General features: G+C 39.4%; 1 protein-coding gene across 17 annotated transcripts in view; it reads left to right on the top strand.

Moving 5' to 3' along the window:
* The window catches only part of LOC131688679 (protein Fe65 homolog), a 281,910-nt gene extending 262,284 nt beyond the window's left edge, over positions 1-19,626 (top strand). For 13 of the 17 annotated variants that reach the window (XM_058973123.1, XM_058973117.1, XM_058973131.1 and 10 more), the window contains 4 exons: positions 9,814-10,201; positions 10,263-10,445; positions 10,499-10,666; positions 10,806-19,626. In XM_058973123.1, coding sequence (XP_058829106.1) covers positions 9,814-10,201; positions 10,263-10,445; positions 10,499-10,645 — 718 coding nt within the window. In that variant the 3' untranslated portion in view covers positions 10,646-10,666; positions 10,806-19,626. The remainder of the gene's footprint in view (positions 1-9,813; positions 10,202-10,262; positions 10,446-10,498; positions 10,667-10,805) is intronic. The other 4 variants (XM_058973127.1, XM_058973128.1, XM_058973116.1 and 1 more) reach the window with 4 other exon arrangements.
* Positions 19,627-20,657: the final 1,031 nt, after the last annotated feature.

The raw sequence follows: 20,657 nt of genomic DNA, 5'->3' as shown, positions 1-20,657 counted from the left end.
CGTCAAGATTATAGAGTGTCTGTTTTTTTATAATACGGTTTAAAAAGCTTTAAAAGTCTGGCTTGTGGTGCATTGGCACTGTGAGGCTCTTACGACCCACGTTCGTGCCTAACCACTAAAAACACTCCTTTCTCTTTTTCCTTCTCCACTGAACAACAACAAGGTACATCATGGTCGCACCTCGTCCTTCTGCTATATCTCAGAGCTGCACTTGGTTCGTGAAATGGCTCGACCGTTGAGCTTTGAATTTACTTTCGACTATTCTTTTGCTTCTTGTCTTCATCTATTACGTCACCTTCTTAGTTATCGTCCCCGTGAGCTGTTTAGATGCTGATTCCATGAACCAGTTGGCTCCTGTTTCCTGCTCCCAGCCTTAGCACGATCTACTCGGATAGTCTCCGAACGGTGAACTCACTCTACTCTGACCGATAGTTCCCCGACGGAGGAATTTCTACCCGTTTCCTTGTGCCATGTAGCTCCCAGCTTTATCAAGATCTTTTCCGATATTATCCGGCGGGGAACTACCCTACTCCGACTGAGAATCGTAGAGTATACTTGTAACATCTCTGTTGACAGCGTCCCAGATATGTTCGCCGTGGCATATCTCTTCAACGATATAGTCAATTGTAATACCAGGCATACCCCTTCGAACTTCTTCAAACCTATGGCATTCGAAGACCACGCGTTCCGGTGCCGCTTGCACGTTCACACGCTCCGGGCAAAGTGGTGACGAAGCACGTCCAAATCGAGTACTTCCGGAAGCATCCGTGCATGGACAAAAACTGCGTCCAATGGAAGTTCACCTCTCCATGCTTCCAATGCACTCAAACCGACACATTTGGGATGAGTCGGTGGGTCCACCTTCCTTTCTTCGCGTTGTCTCACTTTTCACTGTCTCGCGTTGCGTGCATTTCTCCGTTGGTAGCATTCCTACGTCTTCTGCCAGAGTGATGCAGATGGGAACCATCCCGGCAATCACGCAAACCGCCTTCGACGATATTGTTCTGCACGCACACGCGACACGAACAGCCATTAGGCGAAACGTGTCAACTTCGTCCGGTTCTGCTTTGAGTTCAGCGCAGCAGCCCAGGCCAGTATTGAGGATGAAACTGCTGCTCCTCCTTCTTCTTACATAAATAGTCGACATGGCTGTTGTAATTTAACCGATTGTCGACCATCACACCCAGGTGCTTCAGCGCATGTGTCTATGGGATGGATTGTCTATTGTCTCTGCCGTCAACATCTCCACCTCCTCAAGGGCCCCGCCTGTTATCGTCAGAACAACATCATCTGCAAAGCCGACGATCACAACTCCCCTGAGCAGTTTCAGTAAAAATATTCCGTTGTATATAATATTCCAGAGCGTGGAGCTGATTATGGAGCCCTGAGGTACTCCCGCCGTGACCATAATCGACCTCTTACCTATGTTCGTTTTGTAGGCCAGTACTCAGTTCTGAAAGTGATACGTCACACGCCTTTTCAGCACCTTGCGCAGATAGTCTGGAACCCGCATTCTGTGCAGCGCTACGGTGATCACCCCCCCCCCCCGCTGGCACTGTTGAACGCGTTCTTCACGTTTCACGTGTGTGGTGTGAATAAATAATGACTGTGCGGATGGCGTACACCGTCGATATCCCTTAGCGGAACCCGAACTGCCTCTGCGATAGTTCGTTCTCACTTTCAGCATAGGTCGTCAGCCTGTTGAGGATGACCCTTTCCAGAAGTTTACCAAGAGTATCCAGCAGGCATATAGGCGGATACGATGCTGAATTTTCTGGTGGCTTCCCTGATTTTGACAGCAACACCAGCTTCTGGATCTTCCATCTGTCCGGGTAGCTAGTCATCGTCCAGGCATTTCTGTAGAACTAGCCTGAACATGTCCGGAAATTCCAGGGTCGCGGTCTTCCGTGCCACGTTGGGGATACCGTCCGGACCGGAATCTTTCTTCGCTTTTAGCCCTTTTGCACTATAAGGAGCTCGTTGTTGGAGACTCGATTGTCACCAGCATTTCCATCGTCTGCATCAACGTACGGTGTAGATGGCCATGCGGTTGGGTCGTGCTTCGGGAAAGACCCTCCACGACAGTTTTCAATTTGTCAGCGCATTTTTCAGCTGGCGTTGTTGGACCCTTGATCTAAGTCATCAGGACACGGTAAGCGTTGCCCCAGGGGTTAGCGTCTCTGCACAGCTCCTTGTAGCCGGTGGATTGGCTTAGCACAATCTTGTGTTTAAAAGCGGCCCTGGTCGCCCGGAATGTTACCTTACATACTTCTCTGACTGTGTCAGATATTGCGCTATAAACGCGTCTTCTAGCTTTCAGGCAGGCAGCACGGAGGATGGTGAGCCTTTCATTCCACCAATACGCTGGACAGCGGCAGTTTCTCGGCTCCATTTTCGTCGGCATTGATACGTAACACGCCCTCGATGATGTTTCCGACAGCTCATTGGCGGTCGGAATTGGAGTGACGCTGTTAGCACGAAGTGCTTCCACAAAAAGGTCTTTGTCGAAATCCTTTATTTTCCACTTCCGCTCGCCAGTCGTCACTCTCCGCGTTACAATAGAATTCCGCCGACCAATGGTGTAGTGGATCGCTTGGTGGTCACTATGTGTTTACTGCTCACTCACTCGCCAGTTCATGTTATCCATCAAAAAAGAACTGAAGAATGTTATGTCGATGATGGATTCTTGACCCTCTGTACGGAATGTGCTACCGGAAGCTTCGTTGCACAGTCTTACTTCCAGCTTCGCCAGGGCTTCCAACAAGCTTGCGTTGCTCAGCTTGCTACCCCATTCCACGGCCTAAGCGGTAAAATCTACTCCTATAACAACCGGTTAGTGCATCTAGCATTGTACTGCTCTGGTATCCACCGTGGAGGAGCATAACAGCTACATACAAATATGCCGTTGATCCTGGCGATCACGAAGCCTTCGTGTGTGCTATTGACCACCTCTTGAATAGGGAAATCGCCCATTACTAGGATTGCCGCCACCGCTGCACTATCCACCACTCAGGAGGAGCACGATACGACTCTGCAATAATAGCAACGTCGCACTTCGTTTTTGTTGTTGAGTGCCACAACAGTTGCTACGCAATGTCACACTGATTGAGATTAAGCTGGACTGGTTCGATCATCATTGGTCTGCCTTTGCCTATTTGTACTCTGGGCATAAGAAGCCTTCCGGCATGTGGTCTTTTTCGCCCTCATTTGTGCAGAGCAAGCACTTCGGTTGCTTTGTGCAGTCTCTAGCAATTATCCCAACATTTTCTGAACATATCAAATTTTTCCGTGCCTCGCTACAGTTTCTTGCCTGATGGCCGAAACCCAAGCACCGGAAACACCTCTCCATTTGTTTAGTGGCTCTAGGGATCAAACGTAACGAGCACACCGACCATCCGATTATGATCTTACCGGTCGACATAAGATTGTTGGCTGCGGTTGGCGATAACCGTCCCAACAAACAACGAAAGCTGAATAAGCCTTTGATACGAGAGAATAAGCTGAACAAGAGCTGTTTAAGCAATTATTCAGCTAAATTGTTTGATGGGGTATCACAGCTGTCTGTGTACCACGCCTTCCTTAACCTGATTGATACCTGATCTTTCTCTAGTTACATTGCTCTATTAGCGTGCTCCTCACTTTGTCTTCCATTGTGATCTCGTCCAGATTCCTGCCAGGTATGGGAAAAATACATTCGAAATTCATTCATCTGTATTCATCTTCTGATACATCTCATGCTACCAACCGTTGTGTTTGTCTCACGAAGTAAACGCCAGGAAGTATACACTGAGCTTGTCGCAAAGCTCATTAGCGATAGCAGCTGTGCGGCACTCAATTGACTCCCGTTCGTTCTAAGTCGGAGAGCCTCTCATTCTCTCAATATTTTCTAAGAATGATGTTTGGATGTGAGTGAATCAGATTGGAATATTATTGTTTTGGTTTGCGAGCCACTCGATGAGTCTAATCTTGATTCAATCATCATATCCAATCATTGAATCGTTCAATCGGTTCTCTATCCTTTGTAGAGGTAATATATGGGTAGAAGTGCAAAGGTAACATAGCTCAAGATGCAGGATTTTTAATTTTTACATACGCAAGCTTATCGTTTAACGGTTAGCGTGACCTACAAGTTACTGACTTTATTTCTTCTGTATTATGTTGAAGTACTTTTTACTATTTCAGTAGGGGAACCGGGGGCAAGTCCGACACCCTAAGCGCAATCATTTTTCTAAAATACCACGAAGCTCCAAAAATTGTATATTCTGTGCATAATCCTTGTTTAGATGGTTCTTAACAAGATATAATTTTTTCAGTGTTTCAAAAAATTGGATTCATTAAAAATTATTGGTTGCCAAAAGGAGAAAAAGAACATTTTAAAAACGCTGCGGGTAAGACCGACACCCCGAAGTGGCAAGAGCGACAAACTTGTTAGATTTCTTTTTGTCCAATTTTTTCATTAAAAATGTGTTGTGTATGTGTGATAAAGTGTAATTATGTGTATATGAGTATGTGTGATGCAAATGCATGCTTTCTGGAACATCATCGCGTAGCAAGAGGAAAAGCATACGAATGTGTGGTGTGAATAAATAATGTTCAACACTTGGTTTTCCCCATTAATCTTTTCTAGCTTTATTACCGCTTGAGAAGCCATTCTAAGAAGTAAGATCCGTTCTGCAAGAAGAATATATCCCCTGTTACTAAGATTCATTCACTTAGAAGTAACATACCCTTTTGTAGTGAGCTATCCGGTTCGTGTTATGATTTTTCGGAACTTTGTTGATCAACAATCCGGCAGAATAGATTAGAATGTGCGGCAAAATACTGGTAATTTTTAAAGCTTTTGTGCTGTTAAAACCTTAAAATGTTTCAACTAAAAATAACATCCAAGTGCGCATCAGCTTTGTTTTCGCATATTTTGTTTATTTTGTGACGTTGGATGAATCTATATGGCATATATGTGTCTCGAAATATTCAAAATAATCGTACTAATGATATCCTGTTATTATTGTATGATTTAAAATTTGATATCTGGGAAAAGTTATGGGGTGTCGGGCTTGCCCCCGATTCCCCTATTCATTAATCTGTCTATCTTTTGTGCAGTTAAAATATAATCGTTACAGTTGAAAACTGGAAAATCCTATCAGCGACAATTTTTTTTCTCTTTTGTTCAATGCTAATTCACGACGTCGGGAGTAGTGTGTTCCATTGCTAAAAACAAAAGAAAATACGATTGTGTCTGGTTGGATTTTCCAGTTTCCAACTACGACCACAATATTAAACAATGGCTTTGGATATCATGACGCACATGACATTCAAGGTTATAAAGTTCAAAAATAGTGTACGAGGTGTTATAACGACCAAAGGGTAAATTTGAAAAAAATGCATCAAAACATCTAAAATGATCCCAACGGAACATACCTGTAAATACTATTAAATCCTAGTCAAACCAGCCACAATCAGTTTTAAATGAAGCAATGAGCCGCGATCGGTTGTTTTATTTGATTCAAAATTCTGACAGAAACCTCAAGCCAGCTTAAATTCTGAATGTGCTTTACTGGAATGAAACCAGCTTCTCCGGTAACTACCGATCATAGTTTAAAAACTCTTTAATCGCGTATGAGCACCCTTAATTGCTAAATTGGACAATATCTTTTGACAAACTGAGTTTTATTGGATTCTGAGATGATTATGACTTTCATTGGTTTAGTTTTCGATAAAAATACACTAAAAATCAGTTTGGGCAAGGAAAAGTTTGTTTCAAATAACTTTTTTTTCTTGAAAGTGCCCAACTAATGACTAATTTTGCGAAAATAACTCCTACAACATTTTTTTTGTAGGATTTATCATTTTTAGACAATAGCCATTTGAAAAAAATTGGTTAAAAAAGTTTGACCCTCTCAAAGGCTTGTCTAGATCATTTTTGGAAAAACAAAGTATGCAAAGTTGCTTTTTGTGACAAATTTCTCATGTACAGAAAGTTTGACCCTCTCAAAGGCTTGTCTAGATCATTTTTGGAAAAACAAAGTATGCAAAGTTGCTTTTTGTGACAAATTTCTCATGTACAGAAAGTAAAATCTGAGAGTGTGCTGCCAACATTTGTTCGAGTTGGCGCGAAATTCGTCATATTATAAATGGATATGTCATAAAAGATGGATGAACTGACCTGACAATTAAAACGTTTCTGTTGGAAAAGCCTTTGCACTCCGTAACACAATTAAAACTACTTTTAGAAAAATACAAAAACAAGGTGGTCTAATTCTTAAGGCTCAATATCATCAATATCAAGTATATCATGTAGAGCTTTTTTTCTCGGCTTGCTTTTTTCATTGTAGGACTTATCGACTCTCCAAAACAAGGTTATTGGATGCGTGGTACGCAGTTGTTGAACACACCCTTTTATTTTTACGAGCACTACATTCATTTGCTTTCACACATAAATAACGAGCATAATCCATAACAATAAATCAAGGAGTTAACATGATTTTGTGAAAAAAAAAATTGGCGTAAAGTAGTCCCCTTGTGGGAATGACTTTACGCCAATTTTAGCTCTTTAGATTTCACGTTCAATCTTGATTTTCCAAAAGTTCTTTTCAATGTCTTTGGAGGTACTTGTGCCATATGTAAAACATTGAACAGTTTCAAATTTGAAGTTGCCTTATCGTAGTTCTTGAGCGAAATGTACAAAACGTTCTATTTTTGGCGTAAAGTAATCACCGATGACAGTATTTCAAAACCCACTCGTCAAACTCGTTCCAAAAACAAAGATAATTACAAAAATATTGATATCCGTCATTATCCCGACGAACTAGTTATGAAAAAATAAGTTCAACAGACGTATTTTTGGAGTCAATACGTTTTTATGTACAATGTATCCAACACTTAAATTTATTTAGCGCAGCTCTGTCTACAAATCAATATAATCTTAACAATAGCAAAACAAACTTTAATTTCGTTTTTACTCTTAATTTACTATAATAAACAGCTGTGCGATTGCTACTACGAAGGGTGAGGAAATTACGCTCCGTGGCGGTATAATGAATTTATTTACATTAAACATCGCGTTAGCCTTTTAAAAGAATTAATTTAAAATTTAACAATTTCTATCGCTTTCCGAATGCGACGATACTATCTCAAATCATTCCCAAAAGCGACGTCGAGTCCTTGCCTATGAAGCAATGATTATTATAGAAGGCATATGTCACAGACACAGTATTCAAACTGTGCTCTATTTTCATGTAATTTCCCGGCTAATAATCACCAAAAGGTTTCCGAGCCGAACAAGAAGTTTATAGAAAAATCTAATTCCTACAGCTCTGCGTAAACGATATATACAGCGCCTCATACTTATTATTGGAATTACATACAAGGAATCCTCTGAATGAGTCAACAAATGCATTCGATGAGTGAGTGAATTTTGATTCATCCAGAATTGAAGTCCTGCCTGTTTGCTGACGTTCGGTTCGCTTCAAGTATTTTTTAACCACTCACTTACATAGTGCGTTCGCTGACCGTTCGGAGTGCACAAACATGGTGGTGGAGAGAGGATTCATCGCATTCTCTCATGGTTCGTTGCTCCATGCTCACTATGATGATTGTGTGCGGCTGAACCAAGGATGAATGGCTATCAGATGCAATCAAACGAATGAGTAAATTTTCCCATGCCTGATTCCTGCACTCGACCATTACTTCCTGAACTAAAGCTCTCACATTCGCTTCTCCTCCCACGAGTTCCCGATAGGCCGAGCTCTTGATAAATGGATCTTTCTTCAGCTCGAACAGCTAGTTCTTATAACGTTCTCCCCCAGCTCCTTCAGCTTGGGATCCTCCCTCACCCTTTTGAGGATTGCAGCATACGTTGCTTTGACGACTAGAGCGTCTCCCTTATACTTCTCCTGGCGCGGCCGAAGGTCTTCTTTCTTCTTTTCCTTCTTTATCTCCTTCTCTTGCTGTTTTTTCTTCCTCTCTTCTGCTGTTTCTGCGGTACCCCATTTACTCTGCAATCGTCGGCTGCTTCATTGTCTTTCGCCGACCTTCTTGGGCTGCTTCGGTTCCTCCTCCTCTCCTGGTTTTTCCCTTACTCTTTTCACAAAACGAGAATACCGTTCACTGTTAGGCGTTTCATAGGCTTCTGCTTTCACTATCTCCGTGTTCTTCAGCGTCTTTTCGGCGTTTTTAGACTGCTCTGTTCGCATTCGGCCGCTTCTACGGCGGATTTGATGCTAATCACTAGATCCTTGATCTGGCCGTGCACGTTGCCCTTGCTTTTCGCGAATTCGTAGAGTTCTTCGATTTGTTGCCTTAATTTCATCACTCGAGGTAACCCAGGTCTTCTTGGGTAATGCTTGGTTTCGACGTGCGCACCTGAAACCCTAGCTTTTCTGGGCGTCCAGTTGGTTTGTCGCCGCTCGTACTCGGTATGGCCTCGCTGTGCTGTTCTCGCTGCTCCTAATGTTTCGGTTGCACTTGCTGTTGCACTTGTTCGTCTTGCTGGGTCGGCGACAAACTTGATTTCATATGAAAGACATAATACTCCCATTAACTGCTATTGAATTTCATTCAGCTCTGACTTTTGGTTCCTGAGTTACAGGTTGGTTATTGCAGTCTCACCTGCACCTGACCTACAATTTAACCTCATAAGTTAAAAATGTATCCAGTAAAGGCGCTACCCAAGTAACAATTGAAGTTTTATAGCACGCTACAAGTGCAATCTAAGTTTTATCAGTGGCTATAAAACTATCATAAAACCACAATTGTTACTAGGGCATAATCGTGGCTCATTAGCCAGGACAGGGCTAATAACCTGTCCCATCCCAGGAGCCCCAGGATCAAAGGAGCGACATTAACCATCTTAGCCAAGTCACTCCCAACGATTTATCAAACTTCCATCAAATTGAAATGGTTGGTACGGTTGTCCCCGTTTCTTCCTTATTCAAGGTTCAAAATAATTCGTTGATTAAATCATTCATTAAATGAATAATTTGATTGCCGCATAATTTTGAATCATCTTCATTTTGTACGCGTGCACAGTTGGCCTGGCCGCTTTAATGATTGTGTCACATACTGTATGTGCCACTAACATTAATACTAACAAGAAAAATTCTAGGCGATCGTCTGAAATTTTCCAGGATCCCTACATGTATTGGCTGTGTATGTGTAGACTAGACTAGACTTAGCTCACTAATGGCGAATCGAAGATACTTGGAATATGTTGTCCACTATCTATAATTCCCAATGTCTCCGATTCTAGAACCAAACCACTTCGGTGATGACTGAACCTATTTCAACTAACCGAGTCTCAAATGGAAGGTATAATATGCAGTTCAGTGTTGGATCCCCCATCTACTCTTCCCCCTCCTTTCTCTCGGCACCACCTACCCACTCCATCCACTCTCAGACCATTATGTTTATGTTTGTTTCAAGTGTGTCAGCGTCGACATGTTGCTTATCAGGTTCGTGACAAACGTGCACTTTTTTATTTCGATTATAGAGGTTTTAACCTTAATGTCATTCGCCTCTTCGGGTTAGAAAAATCTCTTATGAAAAATTTCTAACCCTATGTGCGGGGTCGGGACTCGAACCCAGGTGGGCTGCGTACAACGCAATCGATTTACCAACTACGCTACGCCCACCCCCAGACGTGCACTTATATATCCCTACCAAGTGCCATAAAAATGTAATAGACATTTCCAAAATAGTTTTTTGAACGTAACCAGCTATTAAATCATAGTTTGACTACTCTGGGACTATAATGATAGTTGAATTCTTGTCAAAAAAAAACTTAAAACTGAATTTCCAATCTTCTTCTTCAAACAGAGATATCTGCAAACGGATAATGATTGAACGATCCCTCCAGCTCGATACCAACAGTTCCAGCTTTAGCAGCTCGCGCTGTGCAATACGTCCCACGGATCTGCCGACCGAAAATCGCCGATGGATCCGACATCGTGAGACTCGTTGTTTTTATTACGTTGAACTTCTTCCTACATCAACTTTCTTCATAGCAGCCTCCTTTCCGACGCCGATGGAAGAACCGAAAAAGGTGCTCAAAGCTCAGTATCTCGGTTCGCTGGAGGTGAACCAGCCAACCGGCATGGATGCGTTGAACGACGCCATCGATAAGGTGGTAGCCGGTAGCTCCGTGGAGAACTGGGAGAGCGTTAACGTTTCGGTGGCGCCCAGTATGATTAGTGTTAACACCTCGGTAAGTGTATAGCTTTCTATTGACCCAAGAATGCATTCATCGGGTTATTTCTGTATTTCAGGATCCGGAAGCGCGGCTGTTGTGCGAATGTCGTGTGAGGTATCTCAGTTTTCTAGGAATCGGAAGAAATGTCAAATGCTGTGCATTTATTATGCATACTGCGCAGGATAAATTTTTGGCACATGTGTTTCATTGCGAACCGTCCAGCGGAGCACTGTGTAAGACGATAGAGGCTGCATGCAAGGTTGGTTGTTGATATATTATTGGGAGGTGTTGGATCAATCCGTTTCATTTCAGCTTCGATACCAAAAATGTCTCGATGCTCATCCGGAGGGGAGTGGTCGCTACTCGGCTGATTCACACACGCCCGGAAAGGGAATTGGTGCGACTTTAAAAAACTTGATGAGCTCGTTCTCACTTAAAAAGGATAAGGCCAGCTCCTGAGAACGAGCTAAATCACTGCAGGTAACGTCAGTTTTCAAATAGTGTGTTGTTCGTTTCGCTTAAAGGTGTAAAATTCCTCGTTTCTACCTGCCCCTCCAACCTATCCTGGATCTCTTGACCGATCATTAACAAACCGTTGTACCTGCATTTCCAACTGTAGTAAATCAAGCCCCCGATTGTAATTTAGGAAATCTGGCCACAAGCCCCGGAACGGGAGGTAATTCCCCATCGGCACCTGCAGTCGCCGCTGATAAACAAAAAAATCTTCGAGTATCCCAACAGTCCGTAGCATTTGATGCTGCCAGTAGCCTGGCAAAAAACTGCACTCTCCACCAGCGTTAGTCGTAAACCATCCCTATCCATTGCATCGGCCGCATCCACGGTGCTGTCAACGGAATCGATCCTCACAGCAGAGTCACACATTTACAGTCATCGTGCCGCAATCGTCGTAGCTGCAGCCAGAAACAGTAATCATCTTAGTACTAGTACTGCTACCACCACTACTGCTACCAATACCAGTAGAGCTAGTTGTGATAGTGACAAAATTATTGATAGTATTACCAACAGCACTACCAAAACCACCAATAGATGCACTACCAGCGCCGTAGCGTCGATGACTCCATCGTTGCTGCTATCGTCGGCGGAGCATCAAACGGAACATCGGGAACTACCATCGATGGACCGATTGGGTGATCACCGCGGTGACGATGATGCAAGTGATTATAGTCATAATAGTAAGCTGAATTGTGTGATAGAAGAAAGCTTATAATTGTGTGTTGATATTGGTTTGATTTGATTTGTACGACGGCTGTATTTTGCTGCCGCAGTAAAAGGCTCAACAGGGTGTTTGCACATATATATTGGACTAAGCTTTCGTTGGAGAATTGAGTTTGGCCAGCGGCCAACTGTGGATTGATAAGTTGGTCATTCACGTAGTAGCAAGCTGTCTGGGAGATTGTACGAAGCAATCGGTTACCTATGAATTGGATGATTTGGTGGCACACGTTTTTAAAAAGGCAAATTTGGCAATTTAGTCAAGATATATACATCACTAGTAGCTGTGAACTATTTATACTATCGCTTACTTTTTATGAATTGATTTCATTCGGAGAGAGATCTGTTTCTTGGAAAAAATTGTTTGGTGGAACTGATGCAGTTTTTCGTTGAAATCTGCAAAACATACTAGTTAAATATGAATACATTCCAAATGAACACGATTGCTTGGATATACTTGGGTATTAGCCTAGTACCCCAAAAAAGAGGTAAAAGAATTATTGGTCATATTTTGTTCATATCAAAACTTCTCAAAGTCAGTACCTTTATTAATTCGTCCATATATTGTCAGTTAAGATAAAATACATGAGTTGTTCATAGTAGATCCAAAGACTGTATCTGAAAAAGGTAGAATATCTGAATTTTTAAAACTTTCCGAGAATGAAACAGTTTTTTATTACTTGCAATGAAATAACATTTCCGATTGACTGAGATTTCTAGTACCAACTCTCTTTGATGTGTCCCGATACTACGGTACTGGTATGGTATGGTTGCGACAGGAGCCGCAAAACGAAAGGAAGACAGTTTTGAACGTTTAGTTTTATCTTTAATATTTCCTGTCCGCACCAGTACCAGTATCCTCTCCACGTGCCTGGTAGAAGTTTTCCCAGGTTTTCGACAGAAAAAAAATTCGCGGGATTTTTCCTGAGAACTTAGTTAAAAGAAACCGTGTCTTTCTTTCGTGGAAAGGAGAACGCTGAACTCTTCTTTGGATTTATTCACATGTGGTTCTTGCTATACCAACCAACAAAAACTGGAAACTGATTTTGAAGAAAGTTTCAATCTTCAATTAAGCGAATCAGACGAAATACCTGGAGATCGCAAAGAACAGTGGTGAAGTCTTCTGCACTAGATGTACATCATTGAAGCGCAACAAAAATATCAACGGTCCGAGATGCCTTTCTTGCGGTATGCTTGAAGTAGAAGTAAACGAAGGGTGTTTAGCAATCTTTTTCCCTAGATCTGTCGGGTAGGACCGAAAGTACTACAAAAATTATCGTTGATTCCAAATTCCTGCGTTTTAGCAAAATTATTATAAAATGGTTCATTTTATCAAAAGCGGTGTATAGGTTAGGTAAATAACATCAGCATGAATGCGACGTTCCATGGTATCTGTTATGTGCGATATTGTTGGGCTTTAGGCACAGAATGTTAGTGCTATCGAACGTGCAGACGTGGGGCAGTGCTGATAATCACTTAGTTATTGCTGAGAGTAAGCCTGAAGAGGTTCGATGATGAACAGCTCAAACAACTTCGAGATTGCACTCAACGACGTTATTCCAGGATTGTTAGTTATGCCTCCCTTATTTCCCGTTTTATACTGAAACCGCATTCGCAGATTTCCAGCAAAATGGAAAAAAATCCACTGAAAAGAGATGCTCAAAAGATTGAAATATACAGCGTCACTGTAACTTTTCAGAAGTAGTAAGGGAACTCTCTTGGATACCGAATTGAAAGGCGATTGAAGCCAAGAAAAAGCTCTGGTGATTAACGTCTCATCAACATCGATAGCTGCCAGAGTTCGGGTCAGGACCGGAACCGGTTCGATTTGCTCTTACAAACTAAATGCAATTTCCGTCTTGTGTTATTCAACTGTCAAAACTATCCATCTTTGAAATTAGGCATTCAAAATGTAAAAATGGCGAAATTTAAATGAATAGAAAAAAAAGTTAATCGGTGCAGCGAATTTATCCGGCATAGCTGGCAGAAGTTTGTATAGTTGAATGCTATTCTATAGTAAATTTAGCAAAGACCCACAGAATTTATTTTTTGACTTAGAAGAGAAAACCCAGGACAAATTAAGCATCTTTTATCGATGTCCCAAAATACCACGACCGTCAGTTAAAACCAGGACATGTCCTGGGTCACCAGGATGGCTGGTCAACCTAACCAGTACCGTGTTTACACATCGACACATTGGGTCGGGGCCAAGGGCCCTGGGATTTCGGGGCCCCGCACTGATGATGCATATTAATCCATACTAATGCCTGTGTTCGAAAAACGGCACACTCTAACATTTGTAACTCCTCAGTGCGTTGCTAAAAGTGGCAGAAATTTGAATTGAAAGTCACTTACAGTTTAAAAGTTTTTATTGTTATTGTTTCATCAATATTCCAATGGCTCTTATCGATGAATTGGTAGCAGAGCAGTTCGCAGTCGAACATTGATTCGTATCCCGTTCAAAGAGACAACCAAACCAATCGTTGCTCAAACATAATAAATCAGTACCAAATAATCGAGTATCGGAAACAGAATTATCGGCTCCGTACTAGTATCGCAGCGTTCCAAGAAACCACCTTAAACACATCACGGAATACGAAGATTTTTTCTGCTCTAGACAACGTTAAAATGGTGGATGGTAAACTCCTTGGCACTTCATCCTCAAACAACGTCATGCAACTATGAGGGTCAGATTAGCACATGTTAATTTTGTCAGGTTATTGTTACATTATACAAACGTTATTAGGCGAAACGCCATGCAATATCTTGTATTTCTAACCTTCAAATGTCCTGTTTTTTCCAATTGTCATTACAATGTCTCCTTTTCAAAATCTTCTCTATGATTTGATGCTTCATCATTTTAATCACCACACGGAAAAAAATCCGTTCATAAATTCATGAACAAAAGATCACGATTTCGTGAACTGAACGATTTATGAAAATCGTGACCTAGTTCCTGAAATTGTGAATAATAAAAATCGTATTCATGAAACTATTTGTGTTTCCAAAAAAAAAACTAGTTCGCTCCGAATATATACATGGCGTTACATTCGAATGTTGTTGTTCCCTGGACATGTTTAGTTTTTGTTGTGATTCTTGTTTATAATTTGAGAATGCACAGCCTCCAGTCACGTGATATTCATGATTTCAGGAGCTTCTTCGTGATTTTTCTGATTTCTTATCACGTTACCTTGCTATTTTATTCATGAGTTTTCTATGGGATTTTTCTGTCAACCTGTCAACCGCGAATTTCGTAATTTCTATTTACGTTATCGTCATATTTTAGTCAAGAGTGGATTGATTCATGTTCATGGTTTCAGGATCTTAGTTGCGATTTTTGACAATTTATAAACGCATAATGTGATTTATGTTCATGGTTTCAGGAACTTTGTCATGATTTTCGTAATTTCCATGCACGTTATCGTCATATTTTACTCATGAATTCAGCTTCATAGTTATGTGACCCATGTTCATTCTGTGAAATATATCATGAACACGATTTATGGTACTCAACGCAGTTTTCGTTTTCATCACACTGAACCTTACCAAATGAATAACGATGTTCGAGGTCCTAATAGTTTTCTCATATCTGCTGCTCGTACCTATTGCTGGTCACTAGCAGCTGGACATTTCATGAAAAAGTGCCTAAAACAAAAATGATTTTACGAATAATACTCCAAATTTTGTGAAATAGTTCACGCGAAAATTTTATTACCATTTTGCATGAAATTAAAAACAATTAGAAATATATTCTAAATATTACAAGCGCATAAAATAGATCCTAAAACATGTGCTAGAAATCATGAACTGTTTCACGAATCTATGAATAATAGTTCATGATTTTATTGACTATTTGACGAGCACGAATGGTCAGACGTAACTATTATACTAGGTATCATGAACCAGTTCACGAATACATGAAAAATATTTTGTGAACTGTTTCACGAGCGCGGAAATTGGATCGTGAATAATATATTAGAAATCATGAACCAGCTCACGAATACATTAATAATATGTGATGATTTCGTGAACTATTTCATGAGCACGGATGGTAAGTCGTGGCTATTACACTAGGATTCACAAACTAGTTCACGTATAGATGAATATTTTATAGTTTTGTGATTTATTTCGTCGTGTCTATTATACTAGGAATCATGAACCAGTTCATGAATTCATAAATAATGTTTCATGATTTTGTGAACTATTTCCACGATCACGGATATCGGATCGTGACTAATGTATTAGGAATCATGAATTAGTTCACGTGGATTGAACGGATTCATGAATAAAATTCCGAGTCTGGTGAAAAAGTTCATGATAAAATATCCATAATGTTTTGATTTTGTGAACTAACGTTCCTAAATGTATGAATAATATCATTCGTGAACCTTTGGTTTTATGAATAATGTTCATAAAGTTGTGAACTAGTTAACGTACAGAAAATCGATTTGGTAGTGACAGGGCGGAAACTGTGACTAAAGTTCACAAAAGCGAATACGCAGCCGACAGTCAAACCTTATTTATGATTTTTGTTATTTTTCATCAGGTTAGCGTGCTATTTTATTCCTGAGTTTACTATTGGAATTTTTCTATCAAATTATCAGGGTTTATGTTCATAATTTCGGGATCTTAGTCGCGATTTTCGTAATTCCTATTCACGTTTTTGTAATATTTTAGTGAGAAGTAGCATGATCCATCTTCATGATTTCAGGATTTTAGTAACGGTTTTTGATATTTTAATCACTAGTAATGTGATTTATGTTTATGATTTCAGGAACTTTGTCATAATTTTCATAATTTCTTTTTACCTTGTCGTTATATTTTAGTCACGAATAGAGCTTTATGTTTATTTTTGTTCATGATATCAGGATCCTAGTAACGAGTTTTAAAATTTTTGTCACGAATTGTGTAATTTGTGTTTATGATTTCAGGTTCTTAATCGTGATTTTTGTAACTTCTGTTCACGTTATCGTGATATTTTGTTCTAGAGCTTACATTCGAATTAGACACGAGGAGAGCAATGTGGCTCATGGTGTCAGCAGTTTTATCATGGTATTCGTCATTTCTCTTCACCTTATCGCGATCTGTTATTTTTAGTTACTATCGGTTTTTTGCTCGGAGTAACGTGACAATATGAACTGGATCTAAAAAGTTTCATGATATATTAATTTGTGAACTTTATCTTGAATGAGATTTTTGATGCTCAACGTAGTTTTCGTTTTCAGTCCAGATATCACACTGATCCTTATCAAATGAATAACGATGCTCGAGGTACTAATAATTTTCTTATATCTATTACTCGTACCCATAACTGGTCGCTAGCAGCTGGACATTTCACGAAAAAGTGCATGGAACAAAAATGATTCCACGAATAAATTTTGTGAAATAGTTTACATAAAAATTTCTTTATCTTGTTGCATAAACTTGAAAATAGTTAGGGATAACTTCTAAATATCACGCAAAATAGATCATAAATCATGTACTAGGAGTCATGAACCAGTTCACGAATACATGAATAATGTTTTACATGAATAATAATTTTGCAAATTATTTTACGATATTGGGTCGTGACTAATATATTAGGAACCATGAATTAGTTCACGAGGATTGAATGGATTCATGAATAAAATTCCGAGTTTCGTGAAATATTTGACGAGAAAATATCCGGAATGTTTTGATTTTGTGAACTAATGTTCTTATTTCTATGAATAACATCTATCTAGTTTGTGGGTCTGGATCACTAATGATCAATCAAAGCAGCTTTGACAACATTTACCACGTATGACGGTCCATGATGCCTCCGCCAAGCTCCTAAGCTAATATCACACTTATTCCCCAGTGATTTTTACAAACTTGATTTCGAATGAAAGATACCAGTAATGCCATTGACTGCTGCTTAAGCTCGGAGCCCGTAAAATCCAGGGGCCTCTGACCTTGGACCAATGTGCCCATGCGTAAAGGCGGTACTGCATATAATGCACTTGAAATAGGGATTTGTATTTCTGAGAACATCCTCGAGTATATCCAAGTTACCGTGTATGAATAGTTCTTTCTGTTTGCTACTTCGAATAGTAGGTTGAACGTTTCTGAATAATCCAAGAGGTAAGCAAGTTCGACAATTTCAGATGTGCATAGTGCATTTATTAACAAAGAAAAGACGTGCTTTAGGCTACTATGTTCTTTGTCCAATGCAGGCAAATGTTTTTTGTTTTGTTTATTATAACGTCTATATAGGTTTGATGTTTTTTGGTTTTTATATGAACTCTGTCGTTCGAGAATGTGAGTGTAGATGGTATTTAGAAAACTGCTGAAACACAACTAGCATTATAGATAAATATAGTCAAACATTGTACACTGTTACGTGCTTTTGTTAGAACCATCCAACACGAAAGGATACATATCCAACATTTTCTATAGAATAAAATGGTTCAATGGAAATATTTTTTTCAAAATCATTTTCCAACTCACTCCAAGAACTACGTTTACAAATGATCCATATTAGTATCAAATATGTTTCAAGCATACCATTATGTTGCAGTTGCATTTGTTTAGTTGTCTACTAGTTAATTGTACCCAGCGATTTAAGTTTAGAGTGCCGGACCAATTCTCACTTCTACTTCAGGAATTATACAAGTAAAAGAAAATGTACATTTTCTGTGAGCTCAAGCTATTTACACACCGAAAAGCAAACCATTGCCACAGTGGATCCTTCGTGGATGAATATGACCACATATACAAACAGAAATGGAGCTATCGTGCAAAGAGTAACAATCGTTTAAGTGCTTGAAACCAACATGTTTTAGAATGCAGCTTATTTTTGTTCGTTTCCCAAGGCAGAGTTTTCTTTGTGAAAATAAAGCCAAACTTCAAATATTTACATAGAGAAACACTACAAACACTTGGTTTATGAAACTACCGATCCACTTGGAAATTGTTCCAGAACAGGTCAGCTGTACCAATCTATGAATATGACAAACTCTCATACAAAATCAATACTAAAAAACATAGAAATCAATTATTGATATACAATGTGGCAAACAGCGAAGGCATTCGCTTTGTAACTGAATCACAAGAAAAATTAGCAACAAAATGCAGTGCACTAAAAGCTGAACAAAAAATAAAACGTTCTCACATTCACGCTAACTGCATCCAATCGTATGTATGTAAATAATCGAAAAGAAAAGTTTCCATAAATATTTCTTGCCTTCAACCAAAAAAAGTGTATTCAGAAAAAATATATGAAAAAAAACTAGCTGAAACAAAACAGTATATTTATAAAAAAATGTATTATTTTTTATCTAGGAGCTTTTGTGACAAATTACTGGAAAAAAGCCATGAATGTGAAACTTGAAGAAGAGCTATTTATATTCGCCTGAAGCAAAATAGTTGAAAGCAGCTGCACATAGTGATATTATTTTTCGATTGCTTCATTAAACGAAGGTGGTTTTAAGTTTCATTTCTGGCAAGCCGGACACTGCATAAGTTGACAGGAGCAACTGAGTGAAGTTTGAAGGTTGCAAACATTTCGAAATACCTAATGAGCAAAACTAAAAAAAAACAAAACAACAGAAAACTGCAATGTTAGATTAAAACGCATCCAATGCCACAAAAGCGAAAATGAATGGCTGAAAAAAAGAAAAGAAAACCGCTAAAGATAAGGCAAAGCAAACAGCATAAACTAATCTTACCAACAATAACCAAACTATGGCTTGCTTTTCGCACTCGTGCACAATTGTACTCAGAATAAACGACAAAATACAAACAAAACCGTTCGTAATAAAAGCTGCTGCAGCAAATGGCTTGAAGTGAAATAATAACAACTAAAGTTTAATGTAAGCAAATAATATGTATAGAAATTGCTTTGTTGCTAGGGAAACGGGATGGCGGAAAAGCCAGCTGAAAACAGTTTTTTGTAGATCATGCTTCGAAGAATCACTACGGAAAAGGTTATTTCCAGTAGCTGTAGATCAGCTAGACAGTGCTAATATGTGGCAATTTCGTAATTGACCAGAAGCAGGGGGGAAATCCACTATAGACTGTTTTCAGCCTAAACTCAGTGAGTTGTAAGCAAAGCACGTTCAATGGAAGGTACAACTTGATCGTTGTAAAACAAAAATGGAAAAATCAGAATCAAGAAATGACTGCATCGCTTTTGATTACTATGTAAAATTGTATAAAAATAAATGAAAAATCTGGAAGAAACAAAATACGTTGTTTTCAATTTTTATCACGATTTTCCTGTTCTTATGTTCTAGACATTACCATTTGTAAACTAAGCCGATCACAGTAATGGGTTACACAACTATGGAACACGAAAAATAGGCATATTTCGGTAGTTTTCCTTGGCACAATGAAGAGATGAATCGAAATGCCGTATTTTCCCGCCGGCCAGTTTTTTTGGAAAGGGTCTACGTCCGAAAATTTATTTTCCGTTATTTTTAACCTTGAGCTAAAAACCAACGTTTTTTCGAGTCCACTGAACGAGAGCAAGCGATGAATCTTGAATTTTTTCGATTCGATTAACGCTGAAAATGTGCTTAAATTCGACACAAAATTGTTTAGTAAACAAAATTTACCCAATGAAAAAATAAAATCCTACGTATGTTGCTGAAGAAAGGAATTTTGAATATACACAAGGTTTTTTTACACGGTTTTTAAGCAGTTTTTACATGGTTTTCGCAATAAGCACGGTTTTTTGCCAAAGAAAAACAAGGTTCTTTTTAAGTAGAAGACTTATTCGATTTCTCAAAATTTTTTGCACGGATTTCACAAAAATATTCCTTTTAAAAGCAAAATACTTAAACGATTTTTGTTCAAGATTTTTGGAACGGTTTTTCGCAAAAGTCCTTTTATAGGCGACTAAGACGATTTTTTGATCAAGATATTTTGCACGGATTTTGCATTTAACATTTTGCTTTTATTCCAAGACCTTTTGAATACATAGAATTTGGAATATTTTCGGAAAAGTGGAAAAGGCGATCTTGAGGATTCCTTCTTTGATATTTTGTGTAAATGATATGCTTAGGCACAATCACCGTACGTTTTGTGGATACCAAGTTACTGCAGATCCCATCGATATCGCTCAGTAGGCTTAAAATTAGCTAGCACCTACCCGGTGGAACCATTGTTGTTGAGCGGAGCCGGAATCTATATTGAATCCATTCGAGATTCCGAACCGATTTCGGAATTGGTTTGACTGGGTATTGTTATTTAGCACAACCGAGAAATCACAAATTCA

This window comes from Topomyia yanbarensis, chromosome 3 (assembly GCF_030247195.1).
Source record: "Topomyia yanbarensis strain Yona2022 chromosome 3, ASM3024719v1, whole genome shotgun sequence".
Taxonomy (NCBI): Eukaryota; Metazoa; Arthropoda; class Insecta; order Diptera; family Culicidae; genus Topomyia; species Topomyia yanbarensis.
This window is presented reverse-complemented; position numbering and strand designations above follow the sequence as displayed.